The sequence below is a fragment of the Fusarium keratoplasticum genome, chromosome 14, assembly GCF_025433545.1.
Source record: "Fusarium keratoplasticum isolate Fu6.1 chromosome 14, whole genome shotgun sequence".
NCBI lineage: Eukaryota > Fungi > Ascomycota > Sordariomycetes > Hypocreales > Nectriaceae > Fusarium > Fusarium keratoplasticum.
Window position 1 is genome coordinate 110,135 of NC_070542.1, and position 24,091 is coordinate 134,225.

At 50.3% G+C, this 24,091-nt stretch overlaps 3 protein-coding genes and 1 pseudogene across 4 annotated transcripts, besides 1 other annotated feature; all 4 read left to right on the plus strand.

The window, feature by feature from the left end:
• Nucleotides 1-920: 920 nt before the first annotated feature.
• On the plus strand, nt 921-2,613 carry NCS57_01468200 (uncharacterized protein; the record flags this gene model as incomplete). The annotated part of the gene is made up of 2 exons (XM_053064278.1): nt 921-2,537; nt 2,596-2,613. The coding sequence occupies 2 exons, from the start codon at nt 921-923 to the stop codon at nt 2,611-2,613; spliced, it is 1,635 nt and encodes a 544-aa protein (XP_052906162.1).
• Nucleotides 2,614-5,356: 2,743 nt separating this feature from the next.
• NCS57_01468300 (Methyltransf-25 domain-containing protein) lies at nt 5,357-6,172 on the plus strand (the record flags this gene model as incomplete). Its single annotated transcript, XM_053064279.1, has 1 exon — nt 5,357-6,172. Exon 1 carries the CDS (start codon nt 5,429-5,431, stop codon nt 6,170-6,172), a length of 744 nt encoding a protein of 247 aa, XP_052906163.1. The 5' UTR covers nt 5,357-5,428.
• A 1,413-nt stretch (nt 6,173-7,585) lies between these two features.
• NCS57_01468400 (Carrier domain-containing protein) lies at nt 7,586-15,577 on the plus strand (the record flags this gene model as incomplete). The annotated part of the gene is made up of 9 exons (XM_053064280.1): nt 7,586-8,211; nt 8,271-8,691; nt 8,736-8,949; nt 9,008-9,120; nt 9,174-9,681; nt 9,737-10,186; nt 10,238-14,084; nt 14,140-14,608; nt 14,660-15,577. The coding sequence occupies 9 exons, from the start codon at nt 7,586-7,588 to the stop codon at nt 15,575-15,577; spliced, it is 7,566 nt and encodes a 2,521-aa protein (XP_052906164.1).
• An 874-nt stretch (nt 15,578-16,451) lies between these two features.
• NCS57_01468500 lies at nt 16,452-17,802 on the plus strand (annotated as a pseudogene). The gene is made up of 6 exons: nt 16,452-16,577; nt 16,638-16,663; nt 16,716-16,795; nt 16,844-17,111; nt 17,178-17,649; nt 17,695-17,802.
• Nucleotides 16,452-17,802: a sequence feature.
• Nucleotides 17,803-24,091: the final 6,289 nt, after the last annotated feature.

A 24,091-nucleotide genomic window follows, 5' to 3' on the forward strand; every position in this document is an offset into this window, starting at 1 on the left:
TGTCGGCAACCAATGATGTTACTGTAATCAAGTGGTCCGTTCGGCACGTGAGGAAGGGCCTGCAGTATCTTTCGATTCCTTGATTAACTTATTTTGCACTGGTGTACGGGTTAACAACGCCACTGATCCGACATACTCTTGCTGGCTTAGCCACGTGCGATTGGGCTCCATAAACGATATGACAGTCAACCCTGACCGTCTTTATCATCTTAGTTACACTAAGGAGACAGCAAATCTTCTTTCTTTTACTCCATCACGTAACAGGCCTGCAGATCGTATTCAGTTGTTAAACTATGCCTTTCCAACTCATATGAAGATCTGTTCAATAAACACACCTAGCATCCTAATTAAAAATTCTGCATAGTTTCTTTCCTTTCTCAGCCCTTTCTCATTTCAAAATTTCACTAAGACCCGTGGTCGTACCTGGGCGACATTCCCGCAGCAGTCTAGTCAGTCTTTACCGTCAGGTGACCACCGAAAGGCTAGACCGGCAATTACATGCCGAAGAGATGCAGTAGGGACTAAGCCCTGCTAACCAGGACCTGTGGCGGGGCCCCGAACGCTCGACTGGGGATAACGAAGTAAACTATTCATTGGCTATTGATAACTAATTTCGTGGCTGGCCATAGCACGGACGGAGAAGCAGCGTCTTTACACCAGCGAACGCTCGAGGCGTTGAGGAGGCGTCGATGTGGCGCTACTTAAATGCCAAAAAATGTCACATCTCCGTGTGAACGCGGCGTCTACCGTCACCGACCAAGTTCAATCGGTCGCAACAATAGACTACGCGCGATAAATACATGGCTCTGTTCCTAGCTGTAACGACTCTCGTTGTCTCCCGAAACTAATCAGTTTGCCAATCCAGGCTGTGGCTGACAGACTCACGGAGCTCTTGACATATCCGAGTACGACGCTTCAAGATGCGCTTCTATTTGCTCACCTTTCTTTTCTTCTTCCTTTCCTCAGCACAGGCGCAATGGAGTAGGTGTGATAAATATTGGAATCTCAAGCCCGGAGATGTCGGCCGCAAGTGGACAGTCAAGACTGACTGCCACCCCCTCGCCGGTTATCCCAAGCAGTTTGGGGACACAAGGATCGTTGTGACCTACACTCGCAAGTGGAGCCAGTTATCTACCAAGACCAAGAACGCCGTAAAACCAGTGCTTGAAAAGTCCCTCGAAGAGACTTTCAAAACCTACAACAAGTTCGCAAAGCTTCCGGCCGTAATCGTCATCATTCTCACCACCGCGGTCGACGGCCTCACTACAGCAGCGACGAGCAATCCGTACGAGAAAAAGTCACCCTTCCAAATCCAGATGTATCAACGGTGGACGACGGAGGCGACTACCAACGTTCCTCGAGCCTTATTTGCAGTGGCACACGAGCTGTACCATTGCGTGCAGGACATGAAGATGGGAAATGCTCGTGATCCCGAGTATATCCGGGACGGAACCGCAAACTATTTCGCCAATGTCGTCTTTCCAGATTCGAATACTGAATGGCCTGGGAAGAAGTTCAGCGGCGCTGAGTACGACCCGGCTGTACCTCTATACGCACATGATGGACAAGCTGCTTATGCAGCGAGTGTGTTTTTCCAGTCCATGGGGAATCACTGGAACTTGAAATCTATGAACGAGTGGGTTTTAGGGACACCTGTAGGATTCTCCGGCGCCGCGGAGAGGCAACGTCTCTCAGAGCTGGGTAACTTTGTTGAGACATTCTTTACTTTCGCTCAAGAGTTCGCACTCCAGTCTATTGAGGATACGAGCGGAGTCATGATCCCAACAATACCGGAAATCCCTCCTAAATCCGTTTCTATCAAGATGGGCACTGGTGCGGCGAGCACTACCGGCACCGCAACACTCACAACTACCCCATTCACCATTTCTGTCTTCAAGATAACCGTCAAGACCGGCCAAACTGTTAGCATCTATTCATCCGCCAACAGCTATCAGCGGGTAGCATATCGGAAACCTGGTGTCAAAGACTGGGTGGAGATGCCAACTGATGCGACATCAGGGAAGCCTCATGACCTGCCATGCAAGAAAGGGGACACTCCAGCCACCTTCATCGTTTTGTTCATATCTTCGAAAAATGCCAAGACTGACCAGGTCAAGATCACCGTGAAATATAGCCGGCCCAAGCAGTGTGGTGGGAGGACTGGATTTGTCCATTACCCGCTCTTCAACCCGAAAACAAGCGGTGGATACTGTCCCGAAGGCACTCACATCTCCAAAACAGCAATCTGGTGTTGTCCCGATGGATTGGAATTGGACGAGGAGGTGGCCAGCGAAGTGAGCATTTGCTGCCCCCCAGGCAAGTTGCAACTGTTCAAAGCCTTGGAAGGGTGGCTAATTGAAATAGGGGTGAACTGCCATGATGAGATCATTCCTGGCAATATCAGGTGCGCGAATTCAGATTGGAATCTTTGGACGAAGCAATGGAGACAGGTCGGATGCTGTCAGAAGGGATACTACCCGAACAGACTGCGATACTGTGTTAAGAATTTCGCTGATAAGGACCCTGGTATGGTGGAGGTAGGTGCATCCAAAGCCTTCGTATTGAGTTGCATATTCGCTAACAGGAGACTTCTAGGTTCCCCAAGACAGTTAGAAGGGCGAATTGGACAGGATGAGTTGAGCTGGCCAAGGGGCTTTAGCACGGCCTATGGCACATGATCCAATTTTACAGATTCTACCCATTATCACACAGCTTTGTAAAAACATTGTGAGCATACCCAGTCAAGATCGTTATTAGGACCATCCCAGTTCCCTGCTCGTTATAATTCGCCTTTTTCAGCTACAAAATCAAGCCCCTAGAGTCAGAGCACTGGCACATCATGTCATAACTCCAGTCCTTGTATGAACTCGCCTCCCCAGTTCGGTATACAAAGTGTGAATAGCCATCTTGTTCTGCACTCGTCCCACCATCAAATTAAACAAGTGAAGTAGTGTTCCAGGGAGTAGTATGATTAACTAAATCCTCCGGCATTCGGCGTTCTTACAAGTCTCCTCTAGCTAGTCATTCATCAGTGGCATAGAGTGAAAGTCCTCTAGAAACCTCGTTTCACGCGGCTGCCATGTTCGCCTGCTACTCCTACAGGTTTCTCTGGCTTTCTGCTGTTTGGTAGCTCCGGTCAAGCTAACACCCCACGCATTTTTCAATGTTATACAGACGAGCTAAACGCTGTAATATGGTGAACTAGTGGTACATTATCAATTTATCGATACTTCAACTCTTTTCTATACAGGGCGCTCTTTATAGTTTACTCTCTTGTTGGGCTATTAGGTCAAGGCCCTGGAATGCTCTACCACTGACCAGCAAGGGTCTAAAACAGCTACTTGATTGGCTGGGTTGGCTGAGTATCTCCAAGGCGCTGTGAAGACCACTTACCCTATATCCTTAGCAAAATGCCATGTGGCATCAACACAGCAACGAGCCTCGTCAAAGTGAGCTTCCTCACTCTCAAAGATATAATTAAACGGACGTTAACTAGCTAGTATATTTATGCGTACTGAATTTAATGCCTCCTTTGAACCGCCGCCCATCGCAGGCAACGCGTCACATCATGTTGTGTTCTTGTCAGACCTACAGCTAGGCATTGCGTCCAGAAACCACCCTCATCCTCATAGGAATTGTCCAAATATTTCTGGTATATAACTCCCAACTGTATCCAACCGGTATTGAACATATGATCTCTGTCTTCTAGCAAAGCCTGGTAGACCGCCTCCACATCCACGTCTCCTGAGAAGGCTGCTTCGATACTGGGACAAATCAGATAGTTTTATATCTTACTCAATGTCCCATGGCCAAGAACGAATGCAACTTGAACTTTGCGAATTTAGGATAAGTCTTTGACGCCAGGACCAATCGCAAAGCAAAGACCAAGGCCATTCAACAAGGAATCCATAGTTAGGAGTAGAGAGAATACGTAGTTCCTTAGCAAATATAGGCTTTTGGCCAAGCTACATTGATTAGACTAAAGGGCTCAGCTATGTCCATAGATATCAGGGTTCCCAAGTCTTTTGCTTGCAACTCCTCATCACTCATGTTGCAACTTGTAACAAGAGGTCAGCAAGGTATGAAAGACTCTGAATGCCAAGCTGGTTGCGAGGCTTTTCCTCGTCAAAATTCACTAAGGATCCCTCTCCGATCTGCTCTTCGTCCGCTGTCGATACAAGGGTTCCAGAGGTACTATACTTTAGGGATGATGGACCTGCTGATCGCGACAGAGAATCCAATGCTATTTAATGCAGCGAAAGTTCAGCAATTGAATCGACCGGCCACCACGGCAAAGGATTAAACGTGCTCAGATAGGTCGTAATGAAGATACCGCTAAGTGAGGTTCGTGGCGCAAGGGAACACCGCAAGCCATTATCGCCAGAGACCCTCAAGGCTGTCATGTATGCTACCCTGGCACCGAAGAGCTTGCCATCGATGGCCTCGACGCCATTGGCTACAATGTATAGCCATGCTGTGAACAAGCACGGCTTTGAGAAAGAACCGCGATGTACTGATAAGTACAATGATGCGCATTGAGCATAGTCTCCGCTGTCTATGGATAGCAGCTATCGCGCCAGGCGAAGGAGCTCTCCTCGGTCCTAGTGCTCACTGCCATGGTCGATAAAGTGGTCACAGTTTGGATCATGTGCACCACCAAAGTACAGCTCGTGGAGGCACTGGTGTGTGCAGTAGAGTCGCTGTTGAAAGCTTTGGCGCTCGTTAGCGTTGTCTCGGGTCGTGTATCTGCTCTGTTCTGCGTTAGCTCGTTGCCTAGCTCTTGATCTCGTCACGCTGTCTTGGCGTGTGAGCACGTTTCGTAGGAGGCGCAGACCTCATGGTCGTCATTTGGCTGTCCTTACTGCCTTGCTCTATGATGTAGTTGGGCCAGAGATGAAAATGTAGCCGGGTGATGCATAGGGCAAGGACCTCCAGTTACCGGCTTTGCATGACGCCTTGCGCTTCTCTTTCCGAACTGTCTCGTATCTCTGCTCCAGAGGTCATCCATCCCAATCCCCACTGTGCATCTGAAGGGTCCGGCGACTCTGTAATAGGCATAGCAGCTGCATTATCTCCGCCAGGCTAATAACGTACGTTTTTCTATTTTCGGCAGGCTGCAAGAGCCCGGTTCCGCTGTATGCATCCATGAGCCCGACTGACGGTGTGTGCTAATGCACGGATGTGTTGTCGACCCATTCACCCAAGACGGCCGTTTACCATCAGGCGAGCAACCCCTCTTGTTACAATCCATGGTTTCTGTTTAGAGGCATATGAACCCATGGCAATATGAGCATAGATATTCCAGCTAAGCCACACTGTTTTAAACGCTCGTATTTCTCCCCCAAGAGGGAATCAACCTGAGAGATCGGACATTGGCCATTTTACCAAAGTCTGTTTCCCTACAGTACACTTGTCCTCTCAATTCAAAATGACAGTCGCAACACCGGCTCACAATGCCGGATCGATACGCTTTACTCCTATCGTCTTGTTCATATACGACCTTTACGTCATACGAGTCTCAGCTCCTCTCATCTGGCGCTGCTCAGTGCAGAAACACCTACGTCCCTTGTTCTCCAAGAACTTCTCTCAAAGACACGTGGATATTGGTGTTGGCAATGGTTACTTTCCAATCAGAGCCATCCGAGACCTGGGTCGAAAGGCCAAGGACCAGCATCTGACTCTGGTCGACTTGAGTCAAGCCTCTCTCAGCGCGGCGAAACAGGGGATTCTATCTCGTCATCCAGATATTGATATTCGCACCGTTCATGCCGACGCGGGAGCACCGCTTCCCGCTTCGCTTGAAAATGAGAAGTTTAACTCTGCTTCTCTCTCCCTCATCATGCACCACATGCCCGGGCCAACTTTGTCCAAGTCCAAAGCAATCAGGAACGCCAAGAGCCTTCTGGCGAAGGATGGCACACTGGTTGGATCTACAATCCTAGGCAAGGTTTGGGAGAAGACGGAAAAGGGGTATCAGGTCAAGGCTGGGCAGAAGCCGGGCCGGGTTGCCACATTTGCTTTGGGTTTCTACAACAAGAGAGGGGTTTTTGACAACTACGAGGAAGACCCCAACGTATTTGAGAAAGTATTGAGGGAGGAGTTTGAGGAGGTCGAGACCCGAATTGTGGGTATGATATTTATATTCAGGGCTGCAAAGCCCCGAAAACAGTGATGTGATGTACGTTAGTAACTACGTACGGAATGCTTGTGCATTCTTCATTCTTGTCTGTCAGATTGAATAGAAACCACTGTGAGGTCAAATCTTTGATTCACGCCGCGTTTGCTTTATCTAGGCTCGTCTTGCTTTTCATGGTCTGATTTTCAAGTGCAAATCACACTTGGCACTTCAATCTGAACATGAATTAACCAACCAAGCTTTTGGTTCAACTAAATCATCACAAGGAATTATGCACGAGAATGCGGTTCGGCGTACACTCATCACTACCTCGGGTCACCCGATTCAGACCTGGCCGCATCCCAATCGGCCTTAGTATTTGCGCTAAAGTCAATAGCTCAACTCCGAGAGAGAACATCGACGTGGCACGAACTGGAAGGCCCGGGCCGCAGATGACGAGCCGCGCTTGCGGCCCCAGAGGACATTGGAGGCCCGTTGCTGTTACAGTCAGTCACCTGTCAACTCCACAATTGCATTGCATGCATGTGAGCATGTCAAAGCGTCAAGTGTCGGGAGGGGAAAGAATAATGGCTCTAAAGAAAAAAACGTCTTGATCATGATGTTTGCAAGCTGTTGTTCGCGTACCATCCGTTTCATCACTTGATAGATGCCGGTGCTTATGGGTGCGTAGTTCTAGAGGCGGTGAGCTGAGGCCAATGAGCAGGTGACACGACATGCGTTCACCACTGCACAACGGCTGCATAAACCATTGCGGCTTATGAGTGACAGGTTCCTCGCAGCAGGTCCGGGGATTCCGAGGGGAGACACCTTGTGCGTTCCGTTCATCCCCACCAACGAGGAGCGGCATGCGGACAACCACTGGCTGTTATCTCCCGGTTATGCGTCTCCAGGGCATGCCCTCCCCAAGTGACCACGTCAGCCCCCCTGCAATGTCACCCAGAACCACTGCAAGATTTAACCTTGGAGGTGGTGCGGGACACATAGACACCATATCAGGTGTTGACCGGGGGTTGCCTTGGCTCTGGTGCCATGATCTCTGGTCTTGGTTCCAACTGACCGCACAGACTCCCGCCACAGTATCTGCAACCGTCCGCCGAACCCAGAGCACCGGGTCGTATCTTTTAATCGGGGTTGTCAACTAGTCTCCACTAACAGCATCTGCGAGACTGAGGGAATTTGGTGCCACCAGCTTGCATCATCGGACCATGACCAGCCCAACAACAGGCTCCTTGCAGCTTGCTAGCTGAAGCGGCCAATGCGGCATTATGGCGGAGTCCGGGATGATATGTTCTTTGACATGGCGTGAGAGGTTCGCTCTTGATACCAGACATTGGGCAGCTAGTTTATTGTTAGATAATGGGGTAGTGCTCGGCTTCGACGACCCTGAGGCCCGTTCATTCAAACTTGGACCTTTCATCTACCATATTCTATTTCTCACGTCTTGTCATTATGAGTAACGATTCCATTGATGTCTCCACATCGGGGAAAGTCCGAAGGCCAGGCACAGCTGACTCTGGTGTGTCCATGTCCAATGGACACTTCCTCGATGAGCATCAGCAAAATGGACACACCCAACAACCGGCATCGTCCGATATAGCCATCTGCGGTATTGGACTGCGTCTTCCCGGAGGCATTCGCAATTGTGACGACTACTGGGATCTCCTTTACCATGGGGTAGATGCTCGTATCCCCGTTCCCAGCAGCCGTTACAACCTTGAGGGCTTTGACGACAGCCTCGGCGGCAAGGACTCGGTCAAGGTTAAGCACGGATATTTCCTCGACGAAGATCTATCATGTCTAGATACGTCGTTTTTCACATTCACCAAAGCTGAGCTTGAGAAGGCTGACCCACAACAACGATTGCTCCTTGAAGTCACTCGAGAGTGTCTTGAAGATGCTGGAGAGGTAAACTATCGCGGGCAGCAACTGGGCTGTTACATAGGAACATTTGGGGATGACTGGTTGATGATGAGCACGAAGGCGCCCCAACAAGGCGGTGTACACGCTGTTACTGGGCATGGCGACCTTATGATGGCCAACCGTGTTTCGTTCGAGTACGACTTTCGAGGTCCCAGGTGAGACGACACGATACTTGACCCCCATTCTCTTGCAATACTGATGTATCAACATCTAGTATGGTGATCAAAACTGGATGCTCAGCCTCAACAATCGCTCTTCATGAAGCATGTCGGGCCATCCAGAGGGGCGATGCATCGGGTGCGGTTGTTGGGGGTGCCAGCATGATCACTACTCCCGCTCTCACAGCTACCATGTCTGCAGGCGAGCTGCTTGCTCCAGATGGCTCCTGCAAGACATTCGATGCTTCAGCAGACGGATATGCTAGAGCCGAAGCCATCACAGCCATTTACATCAAGCCTCTCGCCGATGCCCTTCGTGATGGCAACCCGGTGAGGGCTATCATCAAGGGTACTTCCACAAATTGCGACGGGAAGAGCGTCAGTCTTGTTACTCCCAATGGAGTTGCACAAGAGGCTCTCATGAGGAAAGCTTACCGCGATGCTGGCTTGGATCCTCGAGAGACAGCATTCGTCGAGGTCAGTAAGCCACCAATCAACACATATGAGGCTAACAAATGCAGTGTCACGGTACTGGTACACCCACAGGCGATCCCATTGAAACCACGGCTGTGGGTAAGGTTTTCGGTGAGAATGGAATCTACATTACTTCGGTCAAGCCCAACCTGGGACATTCTGAAGGTTCCGCTGGGCTGTCTTCTGTGATCAAGTGTGTTCTCGCTCTCGAGCACAAGATCATTCCACCCAACATCAAGTTCATCAACCCCAACCCAAAGAGTAGGCATTCAACTCTTCAAAGCTTGAAAGAGGTTGACTAAGCTAACTCACCGCCAAGTCCCCTTTGCAGAATACAACTTGACTGTTCCTGTCAAGCCAACTCCCTTTCCATCACACCGTAAACAGAGGGTCAGCATCGATTCATTTGGCATTGGCGGGAGCAACGCACATGTACGAGCTCTGTTTCTACCTTTACTAGCCTCGAGTGCTTACATTACCTTCAGGTCATCCTCGAGGGCTACACCCCTTATTCAAACGGCACAGTTCAGTCAAACGGCACTGCTCAGTCTAACGGCACTGCTCGTGACAATGGGCATGACGTGCTTCAAGACCCTGGTCCATCCATGGGTCAACCTCCAAAGCTAGAACTGCTTCTCTTGTCAGCCAACACAGAAGTCTCCCTCCAGCAGCAGATCAAGAATCATCAAGAGTGGTTCTTGCAACACCCAGAGTCGATATCGAACCTCACATACACTCGTGCCATGCACAGAGAACACTTACCTCACAGAGCATATGCCATTTTGGACGGGGCCAGCGTCACTGAAACTTCCGGGCCCATGAAAGCACTGTCGGACCCGCTGCCATTGGTAATGGTTTTCAGTGGCCAAGGTGCACAATGGCCTGAAATGGCCAAGGAGTTAATCGAGAGCGATCATGCATTTCACACGGATCTGCTCAATATGAATGCAGTATTGAAACGGCTGAGTTTTCCGCCAACGTGGAACCTTATAGGTGAGAAGAGTGAATCTTTCAGCATCGAGTGTGCGTTTTGTTAATCCTAGTCAAGATGAACTTCTTAAGTCGCCCGAGACTTCCCAAGTCCACAAGGCAGAACTTTCCCAGCCTCTATGCACAGCAGTGCAGGTGGCCTTGTTCAACAAATTTGCCACCCTGGGGCTCACGCCTACTGTTGTTGTTGGCCACTCAAGCGGCGAGATCGCTGCTGCGTACGCCGCTGGTTTCATTTCAATGGAGGAAGCAATAACCATTGCCTATTACCGCGGCTATGTCACAACAAAGCAAAACCTGATCGGGGGCATGGCAGCCATTGGAATGGGCGCCGTTGAAGTGTCCGAACACCTGTGTGATGGAGTCGTCTTGGCTTGCGAGAACAGCCCCAACAGCTCCACCATCTCGGGTGATGCCGACAAGGTCGACCAAGTTGTTGAGGCCATCAAACAGAAGATGCCTGACATGTTTGCCCGCAAGCTCAAGGTTAACATGGCGTATCATTCCCGTGCGTTTCTCCCCCGTCAGTCGCCTTTCATGTCCTAAACTAATTAATCAGACCACATGGTTCCCCTCAGTACCGAATATCACGATCTCCTCAAGTCTGACTTGCCGGGGCTGTCGCAAGATCTACCTCCAACGAAAGCCGAGATGTTCTCTTCGGTGACAACTAAGCTGATGGATGATTCCATTCGCGACCCCTCATACTGGGTGAAGAACCTCACGTCTCCAGTTAGGTTCTCTCCAGCGGTCTTGAACTTGCTGGCAGTCAAAGGTGAATCCATCTTCATTGAGATCGGTCCTCATTCTACGCTCGCTGGCCCCTTACGTCAGACTTGTTCTCAGGCATCCCAGCCGTGTCACTATGTGACAACCCAATCTCGCGGCAAGGACTCCGTTGCTGCATTCCTTTCCGCAGTGGGGAAGCTGTACCAAGGAGGACTCGAAATGGACCTGGCGCCCATGTTCTCCATTGGGAAAGCAATTTCGGGGTTGCCTACGTATCCATGGGATCACAAAGAATCATACTGGTTTGAAAGTCGCATATCCAAGGCATGGAGGAGTCGGCAGTATCCTGACCATTGTCTCCTGGGATCTCGTATCCTCGAATGCACTGACGCTGAACCGCAATGGCGGAACATTCTCCATGTTGAAGACGAGCCCTGGTTGGTTGATCACAAGTTGCACGAAGATATCGTGTTCCCTTTTGCCGGATACGTCGCTATGGCTGGCGAAGCTGTCAGGCAGCTTACTCACTCGCCTCTTGGCGCTGGATACCGTCTTCGACATGTCGTGGCACAGACAGCCCTTCTATTATCCGAGTCGGCTCCAACAGAGCTGATGACAAGTCTACAAAGACACAAGCTTAACGACACGGAATTCTCGGAATGGTTTGAGTTTTCTGTTTCGTCGTACAGCGGGTCAAACTGGGTGAGGCATTGCACTGGCCAAGTGAGCCTCCTCGACACCGCCAGGACTCGCAACTGGATGCCAGAAGTCCTTCCTCGCAAGGTCGATGTCTCCCGCATCTACAGTCGGTTGGCCAGTGTAGGTTTCATTTATGGGCCCTCATTCCGAGGACTGTCAAATGTCACATCAGCAGTCTCCGAAGAGCTTGCCTTCGCCCAGATCATCAACCGAGACCAACAGAGGCACTCCCCCTTTACGCTTCACCCAGCAACAATTGATGCCGGTCTTCAGTTACTCTTGGTCGCACAGGCGAAAGGTCTAGGGCGAAACCTAGCCCAACTTTGCGTACCGACTGCCATTGAGGAGCTCGAGATTGGCCCAGGTGCAGATGTCATGGATGCCAAAGCATGGAATATGTATGGAGTCGAGCCATGCGTCGAGTTCACATCGGGTGAGAATTTGGCATTTCGGGCTTCCGGAATTCAATTCCATGCCCTAGGAGACGACGAGACCCCTGAAACACTCGACGTTCACGCTGCAGCAAGGTTGAAGTGGCTCCCACACTTTGACTTCGTCGATGTATCAACTCTTTTCACACCACCGACATCTTCCGAGCATGACTCTCGACTGTATGAAGAGCTAGGCTTGCTCCTCATTCTCGAAACGGCAGAGAGGGTCAGGTACCTTAAGCCCTGCCAGCCTCACTTCGCGAGGTTTCGAGACTGGGTCAATCAACAGATTGGATTTGCGGCAGCTGGAAGCTACAAGCTGGTCGAGAATCCTGAGAAGCATGTTGCTCTCTCAAGAGCCGAGAGACTGGCCAAGATTGAGGAACTTACTACCCTTCTACTGGAACTACCACAAAGAGCCATTATCATCGGCATGAGGCGTCTCTTCGATAACATTGACAAGATCTTTACGGGTGAAGCCGACACACTCGACATCCTTCTCCAAGACAACATCCTTGCCGAGATTTACGATGTCATGACGTTCGACTACTCCAAGTTCCTGCGCCTTTTGGTTCACACCAGGCCGAATCTGCGAGTCCTTGAGCTCGGAGCAGGGACTGGTGGTACTACAGAGACCATTCTGCGGAACATTGTCGATGTCCATGGAGTACCGGCATATTCTACCTATACCTTTACCGATATATCCGCAGGGTTCTTCCCGGCTGCCAAAGAGCGTTTTGCGCATGCTTCTAACCTCGAGTTCAAAGTACTGGACGTGTCTCATGACCCGCTTCAGCAAGGCTTCCAAGAGTCGAGTTATGATCTCGTCATCGCAGCAAATGTTCTGCATGCAACACCTCGTTTGCAACAGACGTTGAGCAATATACTGCCTTTGCTCAAGTCGGGTGGAATGCTCGTGATGACAGAGTTGTGCAGCGTTACTCGGTCACTCAATTACATCTTTGGCAACTTTTCAGGGTGGTGGCTGGGAGAAAAAGACAATCGTTTCGACCAACCCTATGTCCCAGTATCACGATGGGATCAGGAGCTAAGAGCCGCCGGGTTCAGCGGAGCTGACGCTGTTACATTCGACGCCGAAGAACCACATCGACGTTCCGCCGTCATAGTGGCCAAGAAACAGCCTGTTCAGGTCTCCAGCCCATCTAGCATCACTCTACTATGCGGGAACCCCGAGGGAGAGGTTGCTGGCAAATTGGCTACTACACTTGAAGAAAGAGGTTGGGCCATTGCAAAGCGTCGTATTGGAGACGATATTCCCCAGGACCAGGACATCATTTCCTGTCTTGATCTTGAGGCCAACTTCTTCCAAGATATCCCAGAGGAAGCGTTTGCCACTTTTCAGCAGTTCGCTAGGACTGTCGGCTCAGGCAGGATTCTTTGGTTGACAGACCCAATCCAGGTCGAGTGTTCAAATCCACGGTCTGCACAGACGCTGGGTGTAGCTCGTACTCTGCGCTCAGAACTTGGGCTCAACTTCTACACACTCGAGGTTGACAGCAGGGAGAACCAATTCCCTACTCTAGTCTCTCAGCTGTTCGAAAAGATCGTCCAGGACGAAGACAACGAGAACCTTGAGCCGGACAGGGAATTCGTCATCAATCACGGAGTCATCTGTGTTGGACGTTATCAACCCTTCCCATTGTTGGACGAAGCTTCCCCCAGATCGGACCAAGGTCAAGGGGAGGTGATGAAAAAGGTGGATATCGACAAACCGGGTATGTTGGAGACGATGGACTGGAGAATTCTCCCGATCCCAGACATGATTCCGGAGGATCACGTTGAAATCGATGTTCGTGCTGCTGGCCTCAACTTTCGAGACGTTGTTTACGCTATGGGTCTCATCTCATCCCAATCCTCAAATCTTTCCCTGGGAATGGAAGTATCCGGCACAGTCAGGAGACTTGGAAGTGCCGTGACGGGCCTCAACATCGGCGATCGGGTCATGTCCTTCACCTACATGGGTGGCTTCTCCACGCACGTGATTGTCGCGGACCACTTCGTGCATAAACTTCCAGATTCCATCAACTTTGAGGAAGCAGCGACGATCCAGGGCTGCTTTGCAACTGTGGTCTACGCACTCCTTGATGTTGGAAGGCTACGCAAGGGAATGAGCGTACTGATACACTCAGCTTGTGGTGGTGTTGGATTATCTGCTATCCAAGTCAGTCAAATGATGGGTGCAGATATATATGCTACAGTCGGGAGTGAGAAAAAGAAGGACTATCTGGTCGAGACCTACAACATCCCACGAGAACGAATCTTCAACTCGCGAGACGCCTCATTCCTTGATGGGGTGATGCAGCAGACAGCAGGAAAAGGAGTGGATCTTGTTCTGAATTCGCTCCCCGGCGAGCTCTTGCACGCTTCATGGAAGTGTGTTGCAAAGAACGGATCATTGCTTGAGCTCGGGAAGCGTGACCTTGCTGGATTTGGTCAGCTCGATATGAGTCGTTTCCTGGACAATCGATCGTACTGTGGTATCGACGTCATGTACATGATGAAGGAACAAGGCATTGTTCTCCGCGAGTAAGCCACATGTTCTTCTTTGCCTTGTTTTTATGGTTACTGATATCCTTTCTAGCGTCTTGCAAAGAACTCTAGCTTTCTTTGAGCAGGGAAAGCTCCATCCACTGGAACCCATCACGTCGTTCGACGCAGCTGATATCAAGCAAGCCTTCCGCTATCTTCAGAGTGGCAATCATATTGGCAAAGTGATTCTGAAACTACCTGAGGACTTGTCGACTCTTGAAGCAAGAGCAACTGCTGAAAGCATCAAGTTCAATCCTGCTGCGGCCTACTTACTCGTCGGTGGCTCGGGGGGTCTTGGACGATCTCTGGCTATCTGGATGGCTGAACATGGTGCCAGACACCTCGTCTTCTTGTCAAGAAGTGTCACAACAAACAACCCAGTTTCAGCAGAACTTGAATCCATGGGATGCACTGTTACCATGATCAGAGGGAGTGTCAACAACCTTGAAGATGTCAAGGGAGCGATCGAAAAGTCACCGGCTCAGATCAAGGGCGTTTTCCATCTTGCAATGGTGCAAAGAGTAGGCTACCCCCATGCACGCAACAAATAACATGTGACTGATGCTTGATAGGATTCTCCATTCCTTGACATGAAGTGGACGGATTGGAGAGACGCTAATGAACCAAAAGTCCACGGTACATGGAATCTTCATGAAGCGTTCCTTGGGCAGCCTCTGGACTACTTCTGGCTAGCCAGCTCTACCGTCACGGTTGTTGATCAGCCTGGACAGGGGAACTACAAAGCGGGATGTACTTTTATCGAGTCATTCTGTCAGTACCGGCATTCTCTTGGCCTCCCAGCTTCGGTCCTCTCCATTTGCCCCATTGAAGATGTCGGCTTTGTGGCCGAGAACCCGGCGGCACTTCGAAGCATCAAGCTGCAGGGCCTCTACACGCTGGGGGAGAAAGAGTTCTTGGACAGTGTGGAAGCTTCACTTGTCAATTCGATGGCACAGACAAGTCAGGACACGGGCAACTTTACGGATGTCTCATCAGATTCCCTATCCGCGTGGGAAAGCAAGGGACACATCATCATGGGGCTGAGATCAGAGCTTCACCTTGATAATCCCAAAAACCCAACCAACTGGCGTCGAGATCGACGGATGGGAATCTACCACAACCTAGCCATTGGAGAAGCATCTGACGCACGAGGCGAAAGCCACAGTCTCAAGGAATTTCTGCAGAGCTTGACCGATAGCGACGGCGCGGGTATCCTTGCCGAGGAGTCAACAGTCGATTTCTTGGCTGTGGAGATTGGAAGAAAGATCAACGATTTCTTGCTCAAGCCAGACACTACCATCGATACAAGCCTTCGACTTTCCGAGATGGGTCTGGATTCTCTGACGGCGATCGAGTTGCGAAGATGGTTCCGCCAGGCATCAGGGCTTCAGGTTAGCGTATTGGAAATGATGGGCGCTGCATCCTTGAGGCAGCTTGGAGAAACGGTGGCGGCGAGGCTTGGAGAGAAGGTGGCAGCGGGCTTGGCATGATAGATGGATCCAGAATGTCATTATCTAGAATGGAATATGCCGATTTCGAAAGTATATTTCCTTGTTGTTTCTGGAATGTTTCGAGAATAGGGTAGTTTGCAGCATACAATTCGTGATTGTCGGTCAAGGTTCTGGCATGGCGTGTGGAGTCTGACGACTTGAAATGAGTCTAGACCTAAACCGATTGTAGATCCTGGGCCGGTCCAGAACACGCCACATCCGGACTCGCCACTGTGTTTCTGATCATGAATGACCAGGATGCGAGTAAGAGGAGGAGCAACAGCTCCGACACAAGAGGTAATGGGGGGAGCATGGTCTGTGGTATAGCAAGGCCACTTTGTGCCCGTGTTATCCCAAATAGACAAAGCAACCGGCGGATAATGGCTCGGCTCACAAAGAGCAAAACACCCACCATAAAGTCACTGCTGGTAATCAAGATAGTGTCTCAACAGCATCAGGCCACACTGTGCCCCGCCCAACCGCCGGATCTGGCACGGACGCCTTGCCCTAAAACATCACAAGAAATTGCCCAATAAAAACTGGCTCCCCTGTCTTGGATCACGCACACATCTCCATCCCCGTCCCGATCCTCCGGGTCACCATTTTCCCGACTACCAGCCCCTCGGGTCGACTCTGAGTCTTATTCAGCCAGGAGGACCCAGTCTGTCGGTGTCTGTCTCGCTGAAACCCCTCTTCCCCTCCCCTCTTCACAGACAGAAACACACGCCCACCCACCACAGCACCACTCCTTGACGCTACAGTTCTCTCTCCTCTCCCCAGCACAGACAATCGCCTGCCTATGGCCCCCCCTCTCCACTCTTGAAATCCCGGTTGGGCCTCCACGTCTGCCCGACTCCTCAGGTTTTCACACCAGCGATCCACAACTCGGCTAACTCGGAGGCTCCCAATGTCGAGCACTATCGCGCCGAGAGACAGTCTTTCTGACTATGAATTCAGTTTTGAGGCGTACCTCGACTATACGACTGGAATTGAAGTCGACGTGAGTCTCATCGGGCTGCCTAGCATGGGCCCTCATTCCACCGATGCTCACATTCAATAGTCAAATCCTTGGAGTCGTCCCACACTGTTAGCCCACAGCCCTTGATCGCCGCCATATTTCAGCGCTAATTCATCACAGAGATACCGCATCCGTGGCGGAGAGTATCTACGAGTTCCACAAGGAGAACGGGAGGACATACCACGCTTATCGCGCCGGCTGTACGTTCTGCCCTGAGATCTCAACCCCAATAGAAGCTAACTTTGCAGCCTACTACTATCCCAATGACTTGATCGAGATCGAACGGTTGAATACTCAACATGAGACTCTCAAAATCCTCTTGGACGGCAGAAGTTGCCTTGCCCCCTTTGATGACGAAAACCCTCCGCGCAAAGTCCTTGACATAGCCACAGGCTCCGGCCATTGGGCTATCGATCTTGGGGATGAGTTCCCAGAAGCTCGGATCATTGGTACAGACTTGTCTCCTATCCAGAGCGAGCTGGTTCCTCCTAATGTTGAATTCATAATTGACGATGCGTGCGTAACTGCCCACTACCCCAGCCATTGCGCGCTCGCCTTGGACACATGAACTGACCGCCCTAGAACCGATGAGTGGCCCCAAGGCAGGGACTGGTGCAACTTTGACCTGATACACACCAGGGTAACTCTGGGCTGCTGGTCTGATATGACTACACAAATCATTCAGCCGGCCTTTGAGCGGCTGAGGCCTGGTGGATGGATAGAGTGTCAAGAATTGGAGGGTCTTATGGAGTGCGACGACGACTCAGTCACGGAAAACAACCCCTTCAAAAAGTGGTGCGATGACATTGTCGACGCCAGCATAGCCGCCGACCGACCCTTACCCGGCGCCGCGAGCATAAAGCAAGCCCTCAAGGAGGCTGGATTTGTCGACATCCATGAAAAGATCTACAAGATTCCTATCAACGGCTGGCCCAAGAACCGCAGGCTCAAGAGGTTTGGGGAGTTATGGCATGCGAATGTGGCGGAAGGATTACAGGCGCTCAGCTATGGCTTGTTGCATCGCGTCAAGGGCATGACCAAGGAGGAGATTGAGGTAAGTTTCGACCAATTCATCCTGCGCTCAACTAACAGGTGCCAGGTCAACCTCATCGACGTGAGGAGAGCTTTAGCAGATCACAGGATGCATGGTTATCAGAAGTTCTATGTCGTATGGGGCCGTAAGCCAGAGGATGTCGACATGCTCTAGAGTGCATTTTGCCTCGATTAATCTCTGTTGACCTTTGCGCACTGGAGTATGTATGTTGGCAATGTCACGGTCTTAGCATTCTTCGATTCGTATAACTTTAAGAGAACAAGAAACCACCATATGAACCGTCCATTTATGCCAGCTACTATATCAACTATTACGTCAACTACTAATCACTCAGTCTCACTGCTTCTTGGAGGACTTGTCCTGAAGATACTGCTGTAAAAAGTATCCACCAAGCGCGACTCCAAAATACCCCAGGGCATCGACGACACTCTGAACCAGCCAGCCATATTGATCGCCAAATCGTGCCAGGGGGGTTCTCTGAGCAAAGGCAAGGAGCTCTCGTAGCTCGTCCCGCTCGTCTTGTGTTCTACACTTGGTTAATATGGGTAAATGTTTAAAAACGTAAAGAAGATGCTTACTGCTAAACAATGCGAGGATCGGTGCCAAGAGGCATTGGCCCAGCCACACCATAGAGAACGTCAACCATTTGTTGACTTGGGGTCAGCGGCAGCGAGCCAGGAGCCACATTCGGGCTCGGCGCAGGGGGGGCGGTGGGAGCAGGCGGCGCGGTGGTAGACGTGGTGGAAGGCGCGGGAGCAGGCACATTATGAAGGGGGAGGCCTGGGCCGGCGGAGGAGGAGGAGGTCTGGTTGCGACGGCGACGGGGTGCCATTGTTGCGAAATCTTGAATATTGGTCTGTCAGAGTCATTTCTTAACACATGGTCATGTCTTGTTTGTGGGCCAGGCGTTGAAAAGAACTTACTCGTGGGAGGGTGGTGCAGTGTTGGTGTGAAGGAGGAAAGAAGGGAAAGAAAAAGTGAGAAGGAAAAAAGAATAATTTAAATATACTGGGATCAGTCAGTTGGCAGCTGTCGGCAGCTGCCAACTATTCTACCAGAAAGTGCTAGAAGTCCCAGTCTCTCAATGCTAGTACAGTGACAGTGCGTCACAGGAGTGACGCATTTTTTCACAATGTATTTACACACAGGATCGTATCAACTCCCGGCCCCAACTCCACCGATTGCATAGAAAGCGCAACACATCAATAATGACTCTATTTACTATCGCTCTAATAAGTTATTATCTCAGACACCCACCACATTCGTAAATAACACTATGTTCTATGCACGTAAGTAAACTACTTTTGCAGGGAACAGAAAACATACTAAGTAGACTAGGACAGCCCTTGGTCATTGTTCTGACTCCTATACCATTCATCCTGCTAACTAAGATAAGTGCTGTAACTGTTACGTAGCAGAGTGGTTGATCTCGACGCGGATCGGGCGGCTCTATTGGACCACCTAAGATAAGTTAGCTGACTGAAGCTGACTGATGAGCTGTCTGACTGATCGGCAGATTATTTAGCCGAGGACTCAACGGATGACTTATCACCCACCTAACTTTAGCTGGAGAAATTCATGCTTCTTCACCATCAAACCTGACTACTTTCTACAACAAAAAGGCCCCCCATAGCGACAATGAACCGGGCGCCGTCACAATGAAGGGGCGGCCTTGTCAGCCATTGTCAACGGCTTTGGCACTCCCTGGGCGATGCTCCTTTATTTCTCTGTAATTTAATTCTATCGCGGAACCACACTAGAGAATGGTTCAAGGATGATGAATACTGCGGCGTCGAGGAAACACACCGCACAAGCATGGAAGCATCGCCAACGTGATAATGGAAAGTAAGATATATTACAAACCTTAATGCCCACGCCACATTTAAAGAAGAAAAAAATACGATCAAAGCTTTCGCTAACAATTATGTTGGGGATCAAGTGGAGAGGTCTGCCCTAGGAAAAGGGTTATTTTTCTAGTCTTTAAATAGCATAGCGCAGGGCGCTCTTCGAAATTGAACAAGCAACCTTCTTCCCTCATTGCAAGCTGCATACATGGATCTCCGCGACCACGCACTCAGTTGAATTGCCGACACTTCCTACGAATTATTTCCCTCGCGGTCGGGTGCACTGCAAACGTTCATTATGTCTGCTTCGCTGTAGGGCTCACAGCTGGAGGTCCAAGAAACTGACTTTTGCCTGCGGGTGGGGCGGTATCGCCAGATCTACCCAACGGCAGTGCCCGGTTTTGGTTGCGAGTCCAACTCCATCCAACAAACAATAAGTTTTGCAGCAGCATGCAATTGAAAAGTTATCCCGCCTGAAGGGATAATTCCGCCAGCGTTTACCTTTGCACCGGTAAGGCTCACGCGGGGCGTAGATGAACGGCTCAGTTCAGTCCGCCAAAAGACAGCCCCTTGAGTGTAGTGGCATCAAGAAACTGCAGAGAGTGGTAGTCCGTAATTCGAGCAGAAAGTTGAAAGGTTTGAGCCCTCATAAACAAGGTTGTCTCCCCGGGTTTACGAAAAATCTTATGCATCCCAATGGTAGACCTAAGCCTTCGTGCAAAGTTCGACATGCACATGCATAATGCAAAAGCCAACTGTACGGGCAACCGCCGTAGCCATATGATGTCTCTAGATAGCAATCCAAATTTGTTACAGGTTCGAACAAAGGGTTATAAAAGGGATGCTTCGCTCCTACTGTAGAGATATCAGCACGTTGTTCGATATCCCATTTCCGACCCTCCGCGCCTTCAATACACACTCGCGACCTGTCATGAGCAAAAGAGGGGTGCAGCCAATCGGGCCGCACAATCGGACCGCAGGCTATTCGCATCATCAAAGCGTAGGTATAAGGGTCATCAGCAGCGAGATAGAAGGAATAACGCCGAGAAAGAGAAGGCTTTAGAAGCTGCTAGAAGCGAGAGAGAGGCCTCATAATAGGTATAAGAAGCCCGAGAGGAGCCGGGCAAGTAGAAGGATAAGAATCAACAGAGTCACCTATTAGACCCCATCTAACTATCAGCTATATCGCAGCTGCCTTCGTCACTCTTCTTGTTTGATCCCTGACACGACCGCCGTTTCCATGAAGGCCTTCATCCTCCTTTCACTCGCCTGCTTGGCTGTCAGCCTACCTAGCTATGCGGGAACTCGGCAAGCAGATCTCGACCTCCCTGACAGCGTCTATGAGTCTGGTAACGAGGAAAATGGCATTCCCTTCATTCGCCGCATCAAAGCTCATCTAGCTCTAGCCGATCCTACCAGCTTGCCTGCTCCCACCGCAGCCACTCCCAGTAACGCAGCCTTGTCCCGGAGGAGGGGAGCCGGAGTCATGCTCAGTCGCCCGAATCGTCTTCCGCCCCCGCGTTGAGCCCTCTAAGACACTCTCCGAGGAGCCCTCTAAGGAGCCTTATACGGAACCCCTTAAAAAGTCTCCGCTACGCCCAAGCCGGCACGTAGATAGGTACTGTCTACGTCTAGCTCGGATTGTTCTTATGACCCAACATTACAAAACTATGTAAGATTTATTATCCCGGCTCGAATAGTTGCCTCCAGCTGCGTTCAAACGATAACAAATTCTAGTCCGAGCTTTCTTCTACAGAGGAACCAAGTCAGGGCGGAGGCAAAGGCGGCTGCTACCTTTAGTTAACGACACTTGGGAGGACTTACGCTGGATGACGGTGAATACAATGGGGTGTGCCTTGCCTTTGAGGTAATTGTATCATAACGTTTCTTGCTATGTGTTTGTCCCATTGAGGTAACCATCTACAATATTATAACATGATATGTTTGTGTGCCTTGCATGCACATTCACCCATTTTGACATCGAGGTCGTGAGCGTCCTCCCTATTCCTGCTCCGTGCTGGCAGGCTCGTAGCCACCTAGGGCAGCCGGTTCAACACATATCGCGCGACATCTCAGCTCAGGTATCAACTACTAGCTCACTCCGCTCGGACCACACCGGGAGAGCCAAAATCGCAAGTCGAGCATATTCTACCGGGAGTTAACTGCAGTTCTTATATCGGTCGGTGCGAGAGGGGCATGGTTCGGAAGTGTCGTTTGATGGAGCAATAATAGCCACGACCTCAAGGTGGTCTCCAGAGCTTGGATGAAGAAATCAACAGCATCATCTCTAATAAACTTCTCAGAGAAGGATATCGTCTGGGCTACGCTTTTTTTCCTCCTTGGCCGTTTCCTGATACGGTTGGCTCGCCCGCTCTTAGGTTGCACGATTCGCCGCGAACGATGCGGAGATTTGCGCACCACGGAGTCGTCGTCAAAAAGTTTTAACTCCGCCAAACGTCTAGTGACATCTGAAAGCTGCTTATCGGCCATAACAAAGTTTATGTGAGTGTATAGTATGGAGTATGGCTTGGACATCATAAACGTATATAAGCTGGCTAACAGATCCACGAAGGGGTTCCGACGGGACGGCCCACAGAAGGGTGCCAGTGTCCTGCAGAATGGTGTCCCAGCCCCAGGATCCCGGAAAAGGAAGGGTGCCCACGCGAGGGTGCTCAGGCGCAGGACAAGAGCGCGCGCAAATAGCGCTCCAGTATACTTTGGGCATGGCGGTACTTCAGTGCTTCAGTAACCTGTAGGGAACACGAGTTGCCCATTGAAGGTGGCCCATGGAAGGGTGCTCTGCCAGAAAGGTGGTCGCGGCCATGTAAAAGGCCTCCCATAGAAAGAGCCACGGAAAGGGCGCCCGCTGAAAGGGGCACCCACTAAGATATAAATACCTCTAGCGAAGTACTAAACAAAAGAAAGAGGCATAGGCAAAGTGAGGCAAGACTATTAGGTATGAATGCCGCCTTTATTATGGTAATGGATCTAATTTATTTGATAGTAAAGCATTCGAAAGGAAGACCCTTAAGAGACTTACTACTTACTCTATGGAAGGTGGGATCTTACGTCGATAGATCGTTAAAAATCACGTGGGAGGAGAGGATTGTTCGAGAGGAGAAGTATAGTATTTTAATTAGAACCTCCTAGCTATTAATTAACGCTATCAAGGATCAAATATCCGGCAAGGGGTGGGATTTGGGTTATATTACGGTCGACAACTCTGATGATCATATTGTCAAGGTTCCGTTAGAATTTGGGCATAGCTTTTAATATATTTTAGAGGACTTGAAGCGTATCCTTAAGTCGGAGATAGAACCGGAACTTCAGAGTGGGCCGAACGATGTAGAGGCCACAGAGACTGTCAAAATTGGGTGGAGAGTGTTGGCCTCAAAACAATAAACCATGTAGCGAAAAGATTTAAGGACGGTGATAAGTCCAAGGAAATTTTGTATTCTTTGGTAAATTCTCATATGTATAGTAAATAGCACATAGTTACTGGTTATTTGTTATTTTCTCCTTCCCTCTAGTACTTGAACCTCGCTGCTGTAGGTTTGTACTGACAGCGAGGGTCAACTAATTATGCCGAGCAAGTAGTAGTGACACGTTTAGTAATTTTCCGAGCACAACTGAGGCAACTTGGTCCTGTTGGCAGATGGGGTGGCTGCGTAGGCTGGCGGCTGGCACACGGGCACCTAGGTGTCCAATATAATGTAGAACCGCAGTCGAGACTACCGCACCTTCGTCGCCGAGCTGTCCTCCTATGGCCTCTGGGGCTACTTTGAGTCCTAAGATGGAGCCATCCCCGCAACTACTGGAGTCTAGCGGCCGCAGCTCGCTGACAAGGTTAGTAGCCATCGTCACAACTGACGAAAGCCCTGAGGTTAGATAGACCCGAATCCTTCCCATAGAGGACGCAAAGCACCACCGTCCATTCTTGCCAAGGTCAAGGTGTAATCTTCGGCACTAAACTCGCAGGCGATGGCTCATTCTGAGGACTTAGCCCAGAGCCCCGTTTTTCAAGACACTCAATAGGCCCTCACTTGATGGTCGATTCTAGCCAGCTGCACGGCGGACAGCACAAAACAATTTCCAATTGGTCAGCCCAACACAGTTCAATAACAGTCCTATATTATCAAACCTAGAGTTGTCGTTGTTACGGCCTATGCATGAGACAAGGGCCAATGCTACCTGACCTAGTCGCCTTCCTCTAGGTTTGCCAAGCCGGCCCAAAGGATTCATGCAGGATATAACCGTATCACAGATCAAATGTCGGAAGGCCTCCAGCTAGTACTGTCTTCCTTGCGGCTGCATAGGTGATCCCTCTAGGTCTCATCGTGGCTCGGCCCCCGGTGATTCTTGGAACACTTGGTTCCCGGGGCTCCAGGCCTACCCGTTCGATACCAATGCCTGAAAGCATTGATGATTCGCTTGGATCCACGGCAAGATACACGGCCTAGATACACCTTTGCAAGGGTATTAACACGGTATGAATCTTCAACTGCGTCCGTGAGGCCGCCGGCTACCGATGAAGCCGAGCCCCTGCTACTCCATCTTCAACGTGTGTTGCGGCCGGTCGGTGTATCTCTTCTGTTTAA